Here is a 17,566-nt window from a genome sequence, read left to right as displayed (position 1 = left end):
GTCTTTTACCGCTGCGGCCGTCTCTCCCACCTTGTAACTCCGTACTGTACCAAACTGCCCCCCTCTCACCGACCGGAACACACGCGTTTAGTCCACTGCAATAGATCGTGTACAGTATAAGTACACGTACTGCCGCTGCAGGTGAAATTAAAATTACTACCGCCGTAAAGATAGCTGCTTTTCTAATGATTAGATGATCGCAGCTGACAAGAAGGCATTTCGACGATAGCTTAGGACGTACGTTTTGTAAAAGGAGTTAATACTGATGCTATGATGTGTGTTTAACCCATTAAAACCCAGGAAGAAACTGGGTCAGCTAGCATTAAGCTAACTATTGCATTCGTAGCAAAATGGAAAAAATAAAATATACGTATTTTTTGTTATGTCATTTGCAATTGTTTATAATAAATTATTTGAACAAATTGTACTGAAAGTCATTCTTTTGAAAAACTGACTGCGTCTATCGATTTTACGGGGGAAATGAAAAAAATCTATGTGACATGTTTTCGTCAGAGTTCAATTGGTTAGTGAAAAATCGTGATGAATATATTCAAAATTCTCCATACTTTCCATTATAAAAACTATTACACTAACAAATTGAACTCCGAGAAAAAAAATGTCACATAGTTTTCCTTCATAATTTTTCCCGTAGAATCGATTAGTGTAGTCAGTTTCAAAATAACGACTTTCAGCATAATTTGTTTAAATAATTTTTTATAAGCAATTGTAAATGACATAAGAAAAAGTATGTCTATTTTATTTTTCCATTTTACTATGAGTGGAATAGTTAGTTTGATGTTATCTGACCCATTTTTTTTCTGGGCTGTAATGAGTTAATGCGTATTGCCTGGGACAGTTGTTACGAAGGATTTGCAATATTGTCTTCTACTCAGTTAAATACTGTACTGCAGCCTAATTTTATTACGCATTCATCATTATCGGATATACTTTATTCGATGGGAACTAATTGTAAGTGACATCTTACAGTTCGCGGTTTACAACGTCCGCAGTAACTCGTTCATTATGGTGGGGTAAGAGTTGGAAATTTCTAAAGATGTCTACTTCTTTTTCTTGATTAATAACAATCGTTATCACCCTCCAATCATGGATATAGTACCGACGCGAAAAATAGGTCAGAATAACTATATTTTGAATATCACAACAGTGCGCCTACTATATTACAAGTTGCAGAATTCCGAGGTTTCACTTCTTATTGTCAGTGAATTGCTTGTATGTGTGCATCTGAATACATATGTGATTGATTAAAACTAACTGATAGGTAATTATGTGCTCGGGTGCATTCAGTGGAAAAGAATACACGCACATTGTTATAGGTATTTGATTCAGTATACCTGTAATCACTCTCATGCACTCGTAAAACAGTACCTATCATATTCGGATACAATGAAAGAAAGTCGGGAGAGTAAAATTTTTAAATAAAGTGGCTATCTATCGACCAGCCGCGAAAGAAATCAGGGCGATAAGTATCGCATGTTTCTTTTCATCCACATATCGTCAGCGCTACTTACACACACATAGATGCAAGAGATAAGATAATGATACCTCGATCGTCGGAAAGTGCGCTCCTTTCATTGCGTGCATAGTATACGTGCATTCGTCTGAAAGATCTCCCCAGTGCGCATAAAGAATTGTCAGTGTCGAAGTATCGATCGGATATTTTAATAATTGGGGGTATCCTGTGTCATCACATTAACGACGCTGCGCTGCATTTATAGGCAGGTATGAACACGTTCATTCATTATTTCCGTACGCTGGCCGCTGATGTCTGCCGCACGACATTCACATATAACATACGCAGCGTAACGGGATTCGAACTAACAACATCTACGATTAAGCGTCACTGACAGTTGCGCCAAGTTGCGACAAGTTGCGCCCTTCATATTCAGAGCTGTTAGCTGAAGAAAGGCGCCTGAGAAAATCCACACTCTTGTTTTACCTGTTTCTCATTTGGTAGCGCCCTTTGACATGCCGTAGGATTTTGGAACTAATTTTCAAGATACTCTATATGGTAATTGCAAGTCGGTTACCGACCCGAACTCTACCGTACTTAGCGTCACAAAAGCTGTGGATGATACCTACAGAGCATAATTACCATTGCGAAGTGCCACTATAGTAGTTCAAACTGAACAAATCACGTATTAATCGAGATTCACTCCGACTAAACTAAAAGAATCTGAGTTTATCACAATTCTATAAGCACTTTACAGTATTAATGCATCAGTTTTAGTTGAATTCACGTACGAATAAAATCAGAATTTGAAGAACTGCGACCTGTGAGTATGTAGTAAGCAATGGAAATGAGTAGTTTTTGAAATTCTGTTGAACATCCAATCAAATTACTCATCCTGCTTCATTTTAGTTTGAATTTTTTATTTCAACTCTCATTCACTTATTGTGAGCCCTTTGTCTGAAGAAAGTTCAATATATTTTTATGGCTATGGATTACTCGCTGATTGTTTGTTCAACGATGACAAAAATATATTGAATTGGCATTGCATGAGATTCTGTCAAGTATTTGACACATCATTTGTAGTCATAGACACGGTCATGTACAAAAAAAGAGATTTAGAAAACTTGTACATTGGTCAAACAAATTTATATATAAAGGTGTACAAGGAAATAGATAGATCATCATTAAAAATATAGATATATACGTATATTTTCATCTTGTTTACGCAGTTTATTCGTCGTTTCTTAATTTTTATTATTTACTGGTTTATTTTTGTGACTGTTATGGGAAAGTTATTAGCTGATTGAGTTTGAATGCATGCGCGGGATTTCAACTGACAGGGTATTAGAACACTTAGAATGGGTAGTGTGTAGATGACCATCTATTATAAATCATTGGCATTTACATACTTGAAAGACAATAATACAGAAATTGGAAAAAAAAGAAGAATAACAATCACCACAAAACAAAGTATCTGCAGACACCTCCGATCGAATTCAAAGTGCATTCAAAGAGAACGACGCATAAAAGACTATCGATATAATGGATCGTCTGCAAATTGAGATGAAACTCCGTTTTCAAGTAAAAAAGAGCAAAACACAATAAAAACGTCCGAAAGTAATCTGAAGTGTAATTAATTAGAGTCGACTTATATCTAGACCTACACGATATACTTATACAGTTATACTTGTAACCATCAAGCTTTTGCAAAATCCTATTAGAGACAGTATTTTTTTGCATTTCAGACCTTCATGATTTCAGGTAAAAATAAGAAGACTGATCTCAAGTTAAATAGAGAAATTTTGATTTTACACTGAAGCCAATGAAACTTAGTGCCCTGAAACGAATCAGAATATAATTAACAACATGTCACTTGTGTACATAGATAAGAATCAAAAAGTAAAACGTAGCAAATTATTATTTTAAAGCTTAAAGTAGATTACTTGCTTTGCTACGGGAAATATAAATAGATATATCTGTAACAATCAAAAATTTGCAAAAAATTAGGGGGCAAATATTTTCAATAATATTTTCGCCTCAGCAATATTATTTTCGATCGAATGATGTTCTTTTACATTCATTTTTTTTCTTTTGTGAGTGCAGCTAGCGCATTTAGATTTAACTCCTTGGTGGCCATGTGGCTAACGTATACAAATTCGTTCATAGTTGTTTTTTACCCACTTAAAATCACAGAAATACCTCCCTAACCATTTAAGTACTTACTTTGAGGTTTGTTTTCGATATTCCGACAGTTGGATTGAGAAAATATTTAGCAATTTAAAGGGGAACGTCACTGTGATGGCCGAAAAAATTACTGATTTTTTAAAATTTTTTCCACAGGGACGACTAACTAATAAGGGGGTCGGATTGTCGGTATTTTATTAAGTGTATATTAAACTTGTTTCATATAAATTTTTGTTAAAAAATTTCTTAAAATTAACAAAGATATGGGCCTTGACTTAACGACTAATATAAAAATCTTCCCTCTATCGTGGTATTGATATCTCGGTGAAGGGTTATCTGGAATTAAAAAACAAAATCTTATCAATATGTATACAAATGTAGCTATTATTGTACCTGGCCGTTTTTTTTCTTTGTGATTATTTTAAAAATGGTGAGGGATTTAAAAATTTTCAATTTTTAAGGCTCTTTTTTTGTATTGCGCTCTGGAAATTTCGAATTGGAGGCAACAGTGGTCGGAAAATAGGAGACAAAGGTCACGATACACCTTGATCGAGCGTTTGTTGACTTTTTGGAGCTACAGCTGTGATATTTCGTTCGCTTGGAGAGAAATAAAATCCATACAAAGGGTAGCGAATAACACCGAATACTGCGAGACAGAGCTTATTATTGCTTCTATTACTGCTTTTGAGTTGTTCTGGATGTTTTGGATTTTTTTTTTTTTTGTTAATTACTTTCAGCCGGAGTCTTTTATTATTGATCTGATTTATTTTGAGTTTTTCTATGTTTTTGCTTTCGATTATTTTTATTTATGACGCACTGTGTTATTGATCTCGTCCTACACGGGGGACGTCTTTCTGACATTTACTCTAGCACTCAAAGTTTTTGGTTGCATAATTGCATTGAGGTGTAGAGTATATGGGGCATTTCACAAAGAAATGACCAAGCCAAACCGATGGGGTCGGGAATTTAAGTCACATATTTTTTTCTAAAAGGTTTTGAGTTTGGAAATATACTCTTAAAGAGATTTTTTAATTGCCTTCTTCGTTTGGGCAGAATGTGATTTGATTGACATTTGTCAATTTTTTTTTATATTAAATTGAACATAACTAGTAAAATTTTACTATTTTTTCAATATATCAAGAGTAGATATAAAAGATATTCGGTTTCACTCGATTATCAATTTCTTGGTATATTGAAAAAACAGTAAAATTTTACTAGTTATGTCCAATTTTATTCGAAAAAAAAAAAAAATAAAAATGATAATGTCAATCAAATCACAATTCATTATATATACTCGGTGAGTCAATTAATTACAATTTTCTCATTTATTCCGCTTTCGTAAATATCATTTTTGGTAAATAAGTTGCCCAACAGTTAAGTTTTTTAGTGATTGAGTTTCAGCAAACATTACTCACAAAAAACATGTTTTTCACGAGTAATGCTTAAGAATGTATAATAATGAATATATAATAAATAAATATTCAATTATAATAATAATACTCGTATATGAAAAAAATTTTTTTTAAATTTCGTAGTAATATTATTTCAGATTTTTTTTTTTTTAAATATGTAAAAAATTGAAAAATCGTTAATCCGCGGTGTATGAGGGCTTGAAACGTTCGTAACTTGACAAAGATTAATTTAAGATTTGTTTCTTCCAAATACAAAATGGCGTATTTTCAGGAGGCGAAAAAATATTGATTATTTTCGTTTCTTCTAGTTTTTATGATACCACATATTTTTTTCTTGAAACGACGTTCAAAAACAAAACCTTTTTGTTCCTGATGTTTTTTTGAAATATCCATTTTTTCTGTTAGAAACTTGGCCTCGAATATGAAACTTTTCAAATTGACCGAGAGTGATTCTTTTCGAACGGTCCAAACGAAGGTGGCAATTAAAAACGCCCTTTAGGAGTATATTTCCAAACTCATATCCTTTTAAAAAAAAAATATATGACTTAAATTCCCGACCCCATCGGTTTGGCTTGGTCGTTTCTTTGTGAAATGGCCCATATAGAGAGCTCATAAACGTCTTCTATCCTGTCATAGCACATAAAAAATAAAAATTATCATATAAATGAAAGTTTCTAATATCTTTATTCCTACAATTCAGATTGTACGATATAAATTTGTCTGTGCCGCCTCGCTCGATAATTTTCATTATATATTTCTAGTAAAAATTTTCATGCCAGAAGCCGAAAAATAATATGTATTACATATTCCCATATTTGTGGAGTTTCAGTACTGTCAAATATCACTCCTAAAAATAAGAAATATCAAGGGGCACGTTTCCATCGTGGGGATAGAGGTGGGTTAGTTACAACTTGGATTCAATGAAAAACGAAATTTTGCGAGAAATTAATTTCTTTCTCTCGAATCTCATTGCTTTATAGATAAAACTACCGCCAGTCGCGCAGAGAATTCGAGAGGCATCACCGAAGCGCCATTTTGTGCGGCGGCAACTACGTCAACCAAGAAATGCTCAGCTAAGCGTAATTTATTTACGATATTATTATGATTTGTAGTTCTCGTTTGCTCACTTCGATATAGCATGAAATCACCTGAAGATGGCTCATTTTACTTCTTCTTCTTTCTGGAATGGTAGTAAGTATCTTATCCATGGACTTCATAACCCCAGAAATACGGGAAATGTGAAAATAGTACCACGTGTCAAGAAACCACACATTTTTGTGATGGTTTTCGAGATATTAACTTTGCTGAATTTCGTTATGAAAGAGCGATGCACAGTCGAAATTTGACGCAGTCCGGTTCATTTGTTTTTCAAATATATTAAGAATAAGGGTGAATTTGCTCGGTCGATAAGGGTAGAAGTATTACATACCCTTAAGCAGGCCGATCGTGCACTCCTATCTCTATAAAACTGGACTTTCACGGGTGGCAAACATAGACTTGTGGCAAATTGCCGTGACAGCGCCGCACCGTTGGCGGACGCAACGGCGTAACGCGACGCGTCAAAACCAGGTGGCTAGGTCAATGGATCTCAGTTATGTTTTCATTCAAAGAATTTAAAAATCTAGGATTGTGAATTGGAAGTGTAATCGGACGGAGAAGAAGACGCGAGAAACAAATTGAATGAAATGATACCAGTTGTTTGAGGTATGAAAATAATCTAATTCATTCTAATTATTCTGGAATCTTAATACGTGTAATGCATTGAAATGAATCAACTATTCGTGTCTTTTTTATTATTGTTCATTGCTGCAATATTTTCAGTGCAGACTATGCGGTAATAATGTTACGTGCCAGCCGGTATCTACGGTGGCACCCTCTCTGCGCCCTACCTTACCAGCGTGCAGTTACCATAAGAGAGCTTTACGTGCTCCTACCAATAGTCGTAGATTGATACCAACACACATAGTTACCATCGTAACGTCCAAATTCATATATCGATAGTTCTCATACGCTAGATTAACCGTTATTTCATCAGTCAAATTCATAACATATATGGTATATATATTTTTTCCCATTTAACCGTTATACCTTTCAACATTAGCTTTCACATAAAACCTTTGATTTATGATCTCAACCGTAATAACTCAAAGTAATAAACACCTGCAATAGATAATCGAGTAGACTAGACACCGGAAACGTGGGAAGAGAAATCATGGATAGCTCACAGAGAAAGAAACCCTTATTCTCAGAATTTAGGATAGCGCCTTCATTTTAATGACGATAAGACCAATTAGCGCTTCGCCGCTTGCTTCCCTAAACCAACCACCTGCGCTAATCCACCACCGAGATCTCATGCACTAACCAGAAACCTTACCCCCAATTATTTCATCATCCTTAACCAATCATCCGAGACCCGCGAGAAACCGCCACTCCTTTTGAACTCCTCCTACTTTCCCTCCAATTCAACCCTTCCAGAGATCAGAATAGCAGAGAAGAACTTCAGACATCATAGAGAACATAGGTGAAGATTCAGACATCATAGAGAGCAGATCAGAACTTTACCGAAATCCTAAAATCAAATCGCATTATAATTAATTCAGAACCTCCGAGACTTATTAACAGTTTGTGACTGCGATAGTGATTAATATCAGTTTGTACCACAATTGTAAACCTACCATTGAGAACTAGAAGTAGATTGTTAATAAATGTGTAGTTAACCCAAGTGTTGTTATAAATAATTATTTCAATCACGCGTAGTGATGGTTGGCACGAGCCTTACCTAACGAACTCTTAGAATTGTAGGCGAGTTGAACGAGAAGATCTGAGGAGCTGATCAGCGGATTCCCGAGATTTACCATATACCAACTACGTAAGACAGGAGAATAATTTAAATCACGCAGCGAATCAGAATCGACTCGGAACGTAACAATAAACGTATGAAAAAGCATCTCATGCATGAACGCACAATTCTAAAATAATGAGAATAAATCAGATTATTTTCTTACTTCATACAATTGCTATCACTTTATTCAATTTCCTTCTCACTTCTTCTTTTCTTCGTCTATTCATACTTTCAAATAACAAACCTAGGTTTTTAAATTCTTTGAATGCCAACATAACTGAGATCCACTGACCCAACCACGTGTGGATTTTTACGCGCTGCATTTAGCCGCTGCGTCGGTACGCGGTTTTCATGAGCGACTTGTTCCGCCCGTGAAAATCTAGCCTTAAGTCTTGTTGTAGCCTAGCACCCATAAAAAAACATGGCAAAGTGGGAGAGAGCGCAATTAAACACTGACACAATTATTGAGAAGCGTGACGGAAAGTTTCATAATTCATTGGTGCGGCACGTCCTACAAAATTGTTTGAACGACAGTTTGGATCTACCACGTTTTGGCAAAGTGTACAATCAACCGTCAGTTTTAAACTATGGAAAATTATATGGATGATGTTAAATACTGGGTAAGGATGCAAAACGATGACTTATTTCCTTTTCTCTTTTCGTTATCTGGCTCCTCTCTGCTTATAGGCAATGATCGGGAATGGGATACATTAGTTATGATAAATTTTACGATCCTCATTCTTCCAAGATAACTGCCTTCACTCCCGGTGGTATATATATATGAGCAGTCTAGTGGAGATTGAATGTAGAATAAGTTACGACCATTCCTAACCTCGTAAACCCAAAAGTGACATATACCCTATTGTTAATACGCCCACGCCCTCCGAAGACGTCTATTTATTTTCCGATTTCCGCTTACACGAATGATTTCTTGCCAGATAACGTTGAGACCTGCGCCATAATTTGTGGCTAAACTTATTTTCACTTGACGCAGAACAGGGACAAATTTTGATCTACAAGACCAGGGAGTAATAGTTAATGGTATTTGGAGTATTGAAATAATCATACTCAATGATCTATAAGTTCGATCTCATTTATTACCACAATATATGCAAAATTGAAGAATAGTTAATGGCAAATTTCTGATTCAATTATTCAATATAGCTTTAGAATGTCAGATGACAAAGAGGTAACCGATGTTAAGGACATCGGAACCGTTGGTCACATTGGTCCCATATCTCCTGATTCTGAGTACGATGATTACCTGGGAATCCCTGATTCATTCAAAGTATCATTGGACGAGCATCAGAATGCTGCTGTGCTGCAAATGCAGGAAGGAGAAGCGGAGCCTGACAACAGAGGTGAATCTTGGTGCATTGATCATTTGTAAGCTGATTAGGTTTCTGGGAAATCGATAATTCTTACATACAAATCTTTCATCTTTTCAGGTCCCGTAGGCTTCAAGAAGTTCTCGACAATTTACACCACAGCAGTGAAATTCAATAGTCAGGATCGCAATATATTCATCCCTGGGGTTAAAATAGACGTGAAAATCATTGACAATGAACGCAGTGTCACAACACATCCATTGAACCCAAATTTATACACAATTCAGTTTACGCATGGGATATTTACATGGACGATAAAGAAACGATACAAACATATACAGACCCTGCACAATCAGCTGAAAATTTACAGAGCTAGTTTGAATATCCCTTTTCCAACTAAAAGTCATAGGGAAAGGAGGAACAGTTTTAAAAATTATGAATTAGTCGGACAAAAAGGCCGAATGAAAGGGGCTTTGCCCAGGTGAGAGAGGTTTAAAATATTTGCCGTCACTTTCAGTTACAGCGATTATTTTCAGCTAAAAGATTAGAAATAAATATCTAATAATGAATAGTATATTGAGAAGAGGGTGGAAAGGGTCTATATGTTAAACAATTCTGATTTTTAATGTAAGATTACCGCTGCAACTTACCAATAAAGTTTATTTACAGATTTCCTAATAAACCGGATGGCCTCGTACCCTACGAACAACTGAGTCACAGAATGCAAGTACTTCAGGAATACTTTGACAACCTACTTCAAATTGAAATCTACAAACGTCACCCAGATACTGTAATTGCTTTCACAATGAACAAAATAATTTGCACAGTAGAGAGTACTCATTAAAAAATAAAAATAAAATACAAAGAGGTGCATAAAATGAAAAGCTGAATTATCAAGATGTTCGAATTACAGATTGCCTTTCTGGAAGTATCGCACCTTACCTTCATTGCAGACTTGGGCCTAAACGGAAAAGAAGGATTGGTCATGAAACGAACTGGATCAGGTTCTAAAACTGGCTGTAATATGTGCGGTTTGTTAGAAGGAATGTGCTGCGTTCGGTGTAGCTACTTTTGCACATCTATATGCGGGACGTGGCATTCGAGACATCTTATTGCAAAAGACACGTTCATCGCGTATATCAGGCCTGCTGATGGAAGAATAAAGTCCGTTATTTTGATGGATCAAGGATTCGAAGTTAGTTCGGGAATGTATTCCACAGGCTTGAGAAATGGCTTGCAGATAATGAATTTGAGCAGACAGATAGTTATCAAATGTTGGACGAGAAGGAAAGCTAAGGAATGGATGGAATTCATCCAAGAGTTAGCCAACAACGAAGGTGAATAAAATCTTAGTTGATACGCAAGCTCATAGAAAACAGCAAATGTACTAGATGGTTTACAAATTTCAACGAGATTGATAATTTTGAATTTAGGGAAACCCTTTGTACAGAATAATCCCCACAAATCGTTTGCTCCGTATCGACCAGCGACGCTGGCATCTTGGTATGTCGATGGAGCCGGATATATGTCTGCTATAGCCGATGCATTGGAGGGAGCTAAAGAAGAAATATTTATCGCGGATTGGTGGTTGTCCCCAGAAATATTTATGAAAAGACCAGCAATCGATGGAGATCACTGGAGACTGGATAAAATTTTGCAACGAAAGGCTGTAAGTATATAGCAGCTTGATTGATATTTTAATTATCTGATTCACTTATCAAATATAAACTTGCGATACATTTTTATGCTTGTATCTACAAAAATAGGAATACAGACTTGGTGAGTTAGTATCCAAACATCAGTTTTATCACATCTCAAGAATGTATTTACCAAATCACTTGAAAATATTCGTAGATGGAAGGTGTAAAGGTGTTCGTCCTGATTTACAAGGAGGTTGAGTTGGCACTGGGTATAAATAGTTTCTACAGTAAACAGAAGCTTGTTGAAAAATGTCCGGAGAACATAAAAGTCTTGAGACATCCTGATCATGCGAGAGTTGGAGTCTTTCTATGGGCGCATCATGAGAAAATTGTGGTTGTAGATCAAGCGCTTGCATTCTTAGGTGGAATTGACTTATGTTACGGACGATGGGACAATTCCGAACACAGGCTTACAGATTTAGGCACGTATTAAATCCTGCCAATAAAAACAAACTAAATAGAGATATGACAGTTGATGAAAATGAGAAGATCACATTTAAAAGGTAAACAAAAATTATTTTTGCAGGTTCTGTTCATCAGTCTAGCATCTATATTCCGACAAAAGGAAAATTGACGAGTACCAGTAGTAGACCGACAAAAAACTTGCAGGGTCACAAACACATTTTGTTACCCTTGGCAGTAGCAGCAAACACCGTAGCTATGGCTACAACAAAATCGATGCCAGTTTTGTAAGTCAGACACGTGACAATACCATAGAATCTAGAATCAAATTCTGCATTGAAACGAGTTATATTCTCATCTGTGACAATTACAGGCCAACAATGAGTAGCGAATCTCAGTTGCCGCAATTAAAACCCGGAGATCCGTTACTATTATCCCCTCCTGATGTGGTAGATTATGTGAAATGCAACACTCCAGAGTCACAGAGAAGAAATATTTTCGATATGGCAAAAATGACTGTTGACAAAGTGAGGTATAATGTTAGGATGAAGAGGAAGGAGTGGATAAACATGGTGTATAATCCAAATGAAGGGAGTAGTGATGAAGAAGACCAAGTCGACGAGTAAGTTAATTTTCTTTCACAGATTTTTAGGATCTATTACTAAAGAGTTGTTTATCACTGTTCCTGCTTTCAGCGCAACTTTGGAAACGCCATATGGAGATGGAGAGGGCATGACATGTGATACTGCTGACGTTGCCTTTGGCATGTCAGGAGGGGCTAAACTTTGGCTTGGCAAAGATTATACAAATTTTATAGTAAAAGATTTTAATAATCTTGACATGCCTTATCAAGATCTAGTGGATAGATGCACAACCCCGCGAATGCCTTGGCACGACATTGGCGTAATGGTCCAGGGTGCAAGTGCTAGGGATGTCGCTAGACATTTTATACAGAGATGGAATGCTGTTAAGGTGAGTAGCATACTGAAAAATTTCATTGCTCCCAAAATGAACCTTAAAATTCTGATTTATTTTCAGCTAGAGAAAGCAAAATTGAACGCGAGTTATCCGTTCCTCTTACCAAAATCCTACAACGATTGCAGAAGCTATATTCCATTCACACAGTCCAGTGCTACGTTTAAAGTCAGATGCCAAGTATTGAGATCTGTCAGCTCATGGTCCGCGGGTTTTCTCGAACCAGACACAGTGGAGCAAAGCATACACGAGGCTTACATCCAAGCAATAAGTAATTCCAAAAGGTGAGAAACTATAAATTATTATTTGATTTATCTTGATTATTTTAGAATTAAAATTGAAGAAACGTCAGATAATCTCATAATTGTGGCAACCATCTGTGGATTGAACTAAGCTCAAAAACTATATGGTTAGCACAGTGTTATTAGTTCTATAATAAATTTTTCCTCTCATGGATTATTCATATTAGCATGAATAAATTATAGCTTTCGAATTTCCTGACGAATATATTACTGTTTCTTCGTTGGAACATTTCATCATGCAGAGGAATTACAGATAGAACGACTTCACTTCAAGCAATTCTTCTTGGTAACCGCTTAATTAACAACTGCTCGTTTCATACTAGGCGTTTGCATGTTAATACTTTTCATTTGAATTTCAAAACAATCACCAATTACATTTTTGCATGGAAACCTTCTATGATCATTTCATTGCTAAAGAATTCTAACTAAATTGAGTTGTAGTTTGTTGTGGATAAAAACATTTCCTTGTACACAGCAATTTATAAATTAACCCCTACATTTTTTAGGTACATTTATATAGAGAATCAGTTCTTTATATCACTTGCTTCAGTGGAAGGTGACATTGTGAAAAATCGTATTGGCGAAACGCTGCTGAAGCGAATAATACGAGCCTACAGAGAAGGCTCTGTGTTCAGAGTATTTGTCGTAATGCCTTTGTTGCCTGGTTTTGAGGGGGAAGTAGGAGGTACGACGGGAACAGCTTTACGTGCTATAACACATTGGAATTATGCTTCCATATCAAGGTATGTGAACTTTGTTGAAAATCGTTCTAACAAGACGAGCCCAGCTTTTAATCCAAGAACATGCGAATTACAGAGGAAAAGATGCCATTCTGGTTCGGTTGATGGAAGCTGGTATACCAAATCCCAGCGAGTACATAACATTTCATGGCTTGAGAAATCATTCGAAACTAAATGGCTCGTTGGTGACAGAACTTATCTATGTTCATAGCAAATTAATGATTGTTGATGATTGTACAGTGATTTGCGGCTCTGCAAACATTAATGACAGAAGCATGATAGCTACCAGGGATAGCGAAATTGCAGTTATAATTCATGTGAGTTGTTTTCACTACATATCTGATTCGTCTATGCTTTTACAATAATGTATATAAATTAGCGAAATCGGATTCTGGAGACCATCAATTATTGTACAGGATGAAGAATTTGATGATGGTCGAATGAATGGCATGTCATTTGCATGTGGTAAATATGGAGGTTCCTTGCGCAAACAGCTCTTCAAAGAACATCTAGGTATACAAGATTCGGAAGAGGAAATCAGTTTAGAGGACCCAGTGAAGAAATCTTTTTATCATGATATTTGGTGCGCCAGAAGTCATCTAAATACCCAGATGTTTGAAAGAGTAAGGCAATATAAAAATTTACTTGCATGACTAATTTCAAGTAATGATTTTTTTTTTGCCTATTGCAGGTTTTTAATTGCATCCCATCCGATACTGTTGTCAACTTTTCCATGCTGAAATTATATCAAGATGATACTCCGCTTTGCTTGTCTGACCCTATTCAATCCGAGCAATTGGTGGCCAACATTAAGGTATGGGTACAATTGAATATTATTGATGCAGTGTAATGTGTTCCAACCATCAAGATCGTTTCAATATATATGTATTTTTTTATATTTGAAGGGGCACCTTGTGGATCTACCCCTGAACTTCTTGTGCAACGAAGTACTCACCCCTAATGTTGGCACGGTTGAAGGGATTATGCCAACGTCATTATGGGTATAAGAGGGGTTGGGTTTCTTTTACTTTCAAATGATGAAAATGTAGAAAAATATATCTATGTATAACAATGATAGGTTGATCGTTAATATTTAGTTGTACATAAGTGCAATTTCAAGCAGCAACCGTAAAAGTATTAAAGACATTTTATAAGTTGTTTTACGATATCTTTGGTTGTCTTGAAAAATTCTCACAGCTATCATTTAAAGCGTTACTCAAAACTTAACCTCCATTCACACTGCTTCCTAATAATCACGTAGTATCTGTATGGGGTGTATCGCAATCCACCCATACAAAACAAGACATTTTGGCCTGAAAAGATTCTTGGGTTTTAAATATTTTATGGGGTGCAGATCACCCCAAAATGTGAATGAAGGTTAAAGTTGTTTTTCTGATTATGGACTGCATTAATCAGTGGTATTACCTAGCTGTAAATATAGACATGAAGTTTTTGACGAACGTTCGGTATTATTTTCCAGTTATAATCGAAACATTTTGGGAATTCTTTTTTTAACTGTGTTTTCTGAAAATAATGTACGATATGTAAAAATTAGTGAAACTAAATCCAGTGGCGATAATCAGCAGTCAAGTGTGTTAAACTATTCCTGAAAATTGGACAGTGCTGTACAGTTTTTCATTTATTATTTTATAAAACGAGTAACTGATTTACCTCTTCAAGGGGAGACTTTGGTGAAATTTTGCTCAAAAACGGTTTTTCAATTCTTAACCCTAGTCACGTACATCTATGGAAATTTCTACATTACTTACACGGGGTCACTCAGACCCCAGCCAACTTTGGAACGTTATTACTCTACACACCATTATGCGCAATTACGACTCGAACAAAATTCTGAGACAAAATTTAACAATTCAAAAAATAGATTCCGATGTTAGTTTTCGCAAAAAAACTATGGAAGATGTGGGAAAGATTTTTCATGTATAAAAAAGAGAACTAACGCAATGAGATCTCTGAGACCCCAATATTTTTTTAATCATTGTTTATTTTACTGGCACAACCAGTCCTGATTCAAGCGCACTGGCTTTAAACTTATATGTTAAAGTCAGTGTTGAGGTCAACAGGATTGCATGTAAATGACTAGGGTCGTATAAGAAAATCCTTTCACCAATTTTTAGATTATGATATAGGCTTTGAAAAAAAATTTTAACCTGCGATGAAAATGTATGTGCAAAAAACCTTTCAAAGATTTTGCCTACCACTGCCAAAAATTCCTTGCGCATACTCTTTCAATGCAGGAGGCTGATATTTTATTTCAAAACCTATACTACCATAATCTATATATATCCATGATAATAAAAATTAGTGAAAGGAATTTCTTGTACGATAATTTTCAACCGATAATCAGAAGTTCACCAAAGTCAACCCTCAAAAAAAAACTTAGCTTGTTTGGCTGCTAACTTTAGCTCTATTAGAAAATGTTAATTTTTATTGATATATTCCGTTATAAATAATTATTCCACATTATTATAACTAAATAATATAATTACGGATCACGAGAATACATATGACATATATATGGGGCATTCTACACCAAATCAGACGGTTTGAAAAATTTTGATATTTGATTTCCTCAATTTTTTGATATATTTTAGTACGCCTAATAAGAGCTTTTCTGGTAAATTTTGAGATTTTTTTGATTACTTGTTAAAAAAATACCAAATTTTCCGAAAAATCGCTCTTTTTTGGTTTTCTGTTGATAACTTTCTTAATAATAATGGTCCAAATTAAAGTTTAATTTTTTTAAATCTTTGTTTTTAAATGGCCTTTACAGAACAAAATAATATTTAAAGTGTTTGTGATTAAGATTTTTGAGTTTGAAATTTTAAATCGTGTTTTTGAAAGTGAGTGTCCCTTTTGATTTGAAATTTTCGATTGAAATTTTTTTTATTTCAAACCACTGTTCTTTTAACAACTTTTAAGACCGGTCCGGTCGTGGGCCCTACATACTCGCTATTTTTTTCGACTTTTGTAAAATTAAAAAAAAAAAAATTTCGTTATAAATTATTTTAAGTACCGATTTTTTCCACTGAATACTCTTTTTTTTACTTATTTTAAATTAATTTTAATACTTGTCAATTCTTAATGGGGTTGGTCACGGTAGTGTGACCAAACTGTGTTCTTCGTCTGCGCAATAGTTGCGCTGTCGTACTAGGGTATTGTGGATATAGATATACAGTTGCAGATAACCTCATAGAGCCTCATGCTCGTGGTGTATGTACATTCACATAATAAAACAATTTAAAAAAAAATACAAATATACAAACGAAACATTACACCAGAAAAATTAACAGTACTATTTAAAAAGAACGGTAATGGAATTTTAGCTGAGTCGACCAAGAGACAAGCACTCTTCCACTGCACTACTAGTCGATACTATATAAATTTATGTATTATTGTCTGAAATGTGTGTCCCAGGTAAGGATTCACAGTTTGTCTGATAATTAATGAGTTCAACTTCTTTTGACGATAAAAAATAACTGTTCTTGCCACAAATTGAGCTATTTCACTAGAGTTTATAATATTTATGTAAGAGTTTATAACTGCGTGGAGATGATAAACCTCGACGATTGTTTCATAATTATATGGAAGTGCACAACGTGAGGTTAAGTTCTTGAATGCAAACAAGTACCCGTTAACAATTAATTTGTATAATGAATAAAGGAAATAAGTTATTGTTTGATAAGATACGTATGACAAGAAAAATATATTTTAATGCCTGCTGTTTGTAATACGTGGTGCATGCAGGTAATTGAAAAAACCAACATTGACAAAGTCATTCGCAACGTGCAAATGCGTACAGCCTGTTGCGGTAGACATTCGAACGCATTGTAAACAAACCCCATACGCCGCCACTGTTAGTCGACCACATATTGTGCATCAGTACTGTGAGTGGCAGAATACCGTACTACTATAAAGATCTAAAAATGAACGCAGGATTTGTAACATGGAGATTGGCCTACTTCACTCTTACTCCATGCTGTTAGCTATCACTGTGTATAGAAATCTGTGGATCTTACATTGAGTAACTGTATGTTCAGTTGGTGGGATGTGTCATCGTTGGTGTGGCCCTAACTGTAGTTCCTTATCTATCTTTGTCTACGCTGTCACATTGGGGGTATTGTATAGATATAGGATCCGGCTGATTTGATTGGCTTATCTACAGGTCGCACTGCTGCAGGTGGTTGAAGGG

At 35.4% G+C, this 17,566-nt stretch overlaps 1 protein-coding gene and 1 long non-coding RNA gene across 6 annotated transcripts; one reads left to right on the top strand and one right to left on the bottom strand.

Annotated features, from left to right (window-relative positions):
* Window positions 1-3,508: 3,508 nt before the first annotated feature.
* On the bottom strand, window positions 3,509-7,934 carry LOC124179683. 2 transcript variants are annotated; one of them, XR_006870129.1, is made up of 3 exons: window positions 7,847-7,934; window positions 7,442-7,636; window positions 3,509-3,991 (listed from the first exon to the last, which is right to left on the bottom strand). It is a non-coding gene; the product is annotated as an uncharacterized LOC124179683 (long non-coding RNA). The 2 variants fall into 2 exon arrangements; XR_006870130.1 differs by having other exon boundaries at window positions 7,743-7,880.
* A 355-nt stretch (window positions 7,935-8,289) lies between these two features.
* LOC124179656 (phospholipase D2) lies at window positions 8,290-17,059 on the top strand. Of its 4 annotated transcripts, none has more exons than XM_046564282.1 (17): window positions 8,291-8,529; window positions 8,848-8,950; window positions 9,074-9,270; window positions 9,358-9,718; window positions 9,907-10,027; window positions 10,151-10,574; window positions 10,671-10,906; window positions 11,092-11,359; window positions 11,464-11,626; window positions 11,713-11,961; window positions 12,035-12,311; window positions 12,378-12,598; window positions 13,123-13,359; window positions 13,433-13,673; window positions 13,773-13,979; window positions 14,048-14,170; window positions 14,262-17,059. In XM_046564282.1, the coding sequence occupies exons 3-17, from the start codon at window positions 9,081-9,083 to the stop codon at window positions 14,361-14,363; spliced, it is 3,420 nt and encodes a 1,139-aa protein (XP_046420238.1). In that variant the 5' UTR covers window positions 8,291-8,529; window positions 8,848-8,950; window positions 9,074-9,080; the 3' UTR covers window positions 14,364-17,059. The 4 variants fall into 4 exon arrangements, with proteins under 4 accessions (XP_046420237.1, XP_046420238.1, XP_046420240.1 ...); XM_046564284.1 differs by having other exon boundaries at window positions 8,597-8,950; XM_046564281.1 differs by lacking the exon at window positions 8,848-8,950 and having other exon boundaries at window positions 8,290-8,529.
* Window positions 17,060-17,566: the final 507 nt, after the last annotated feature.

The sequence above is a fragment of the Neodiprion fabricii genome, chromosome 4 (genome assembly GCF_021155785.1).
Source record: "Neodiprion fabricii isolate iyNeoFabr1 chromosome 4, iyNeoFabr1.1, whole genome shotgun sequence".
NCBI classification, from domain to species: Eukaryota; Metazoa; Arthropoda; class Insecta; order Hymenoptera; family Diprionidae; genus Neodiprion; species Neodiprion fabricii.
Note: the sequence above shows the minus strand (reverse complement) of the source record. Positions and strands in the feature narration are given on the sequence as shown.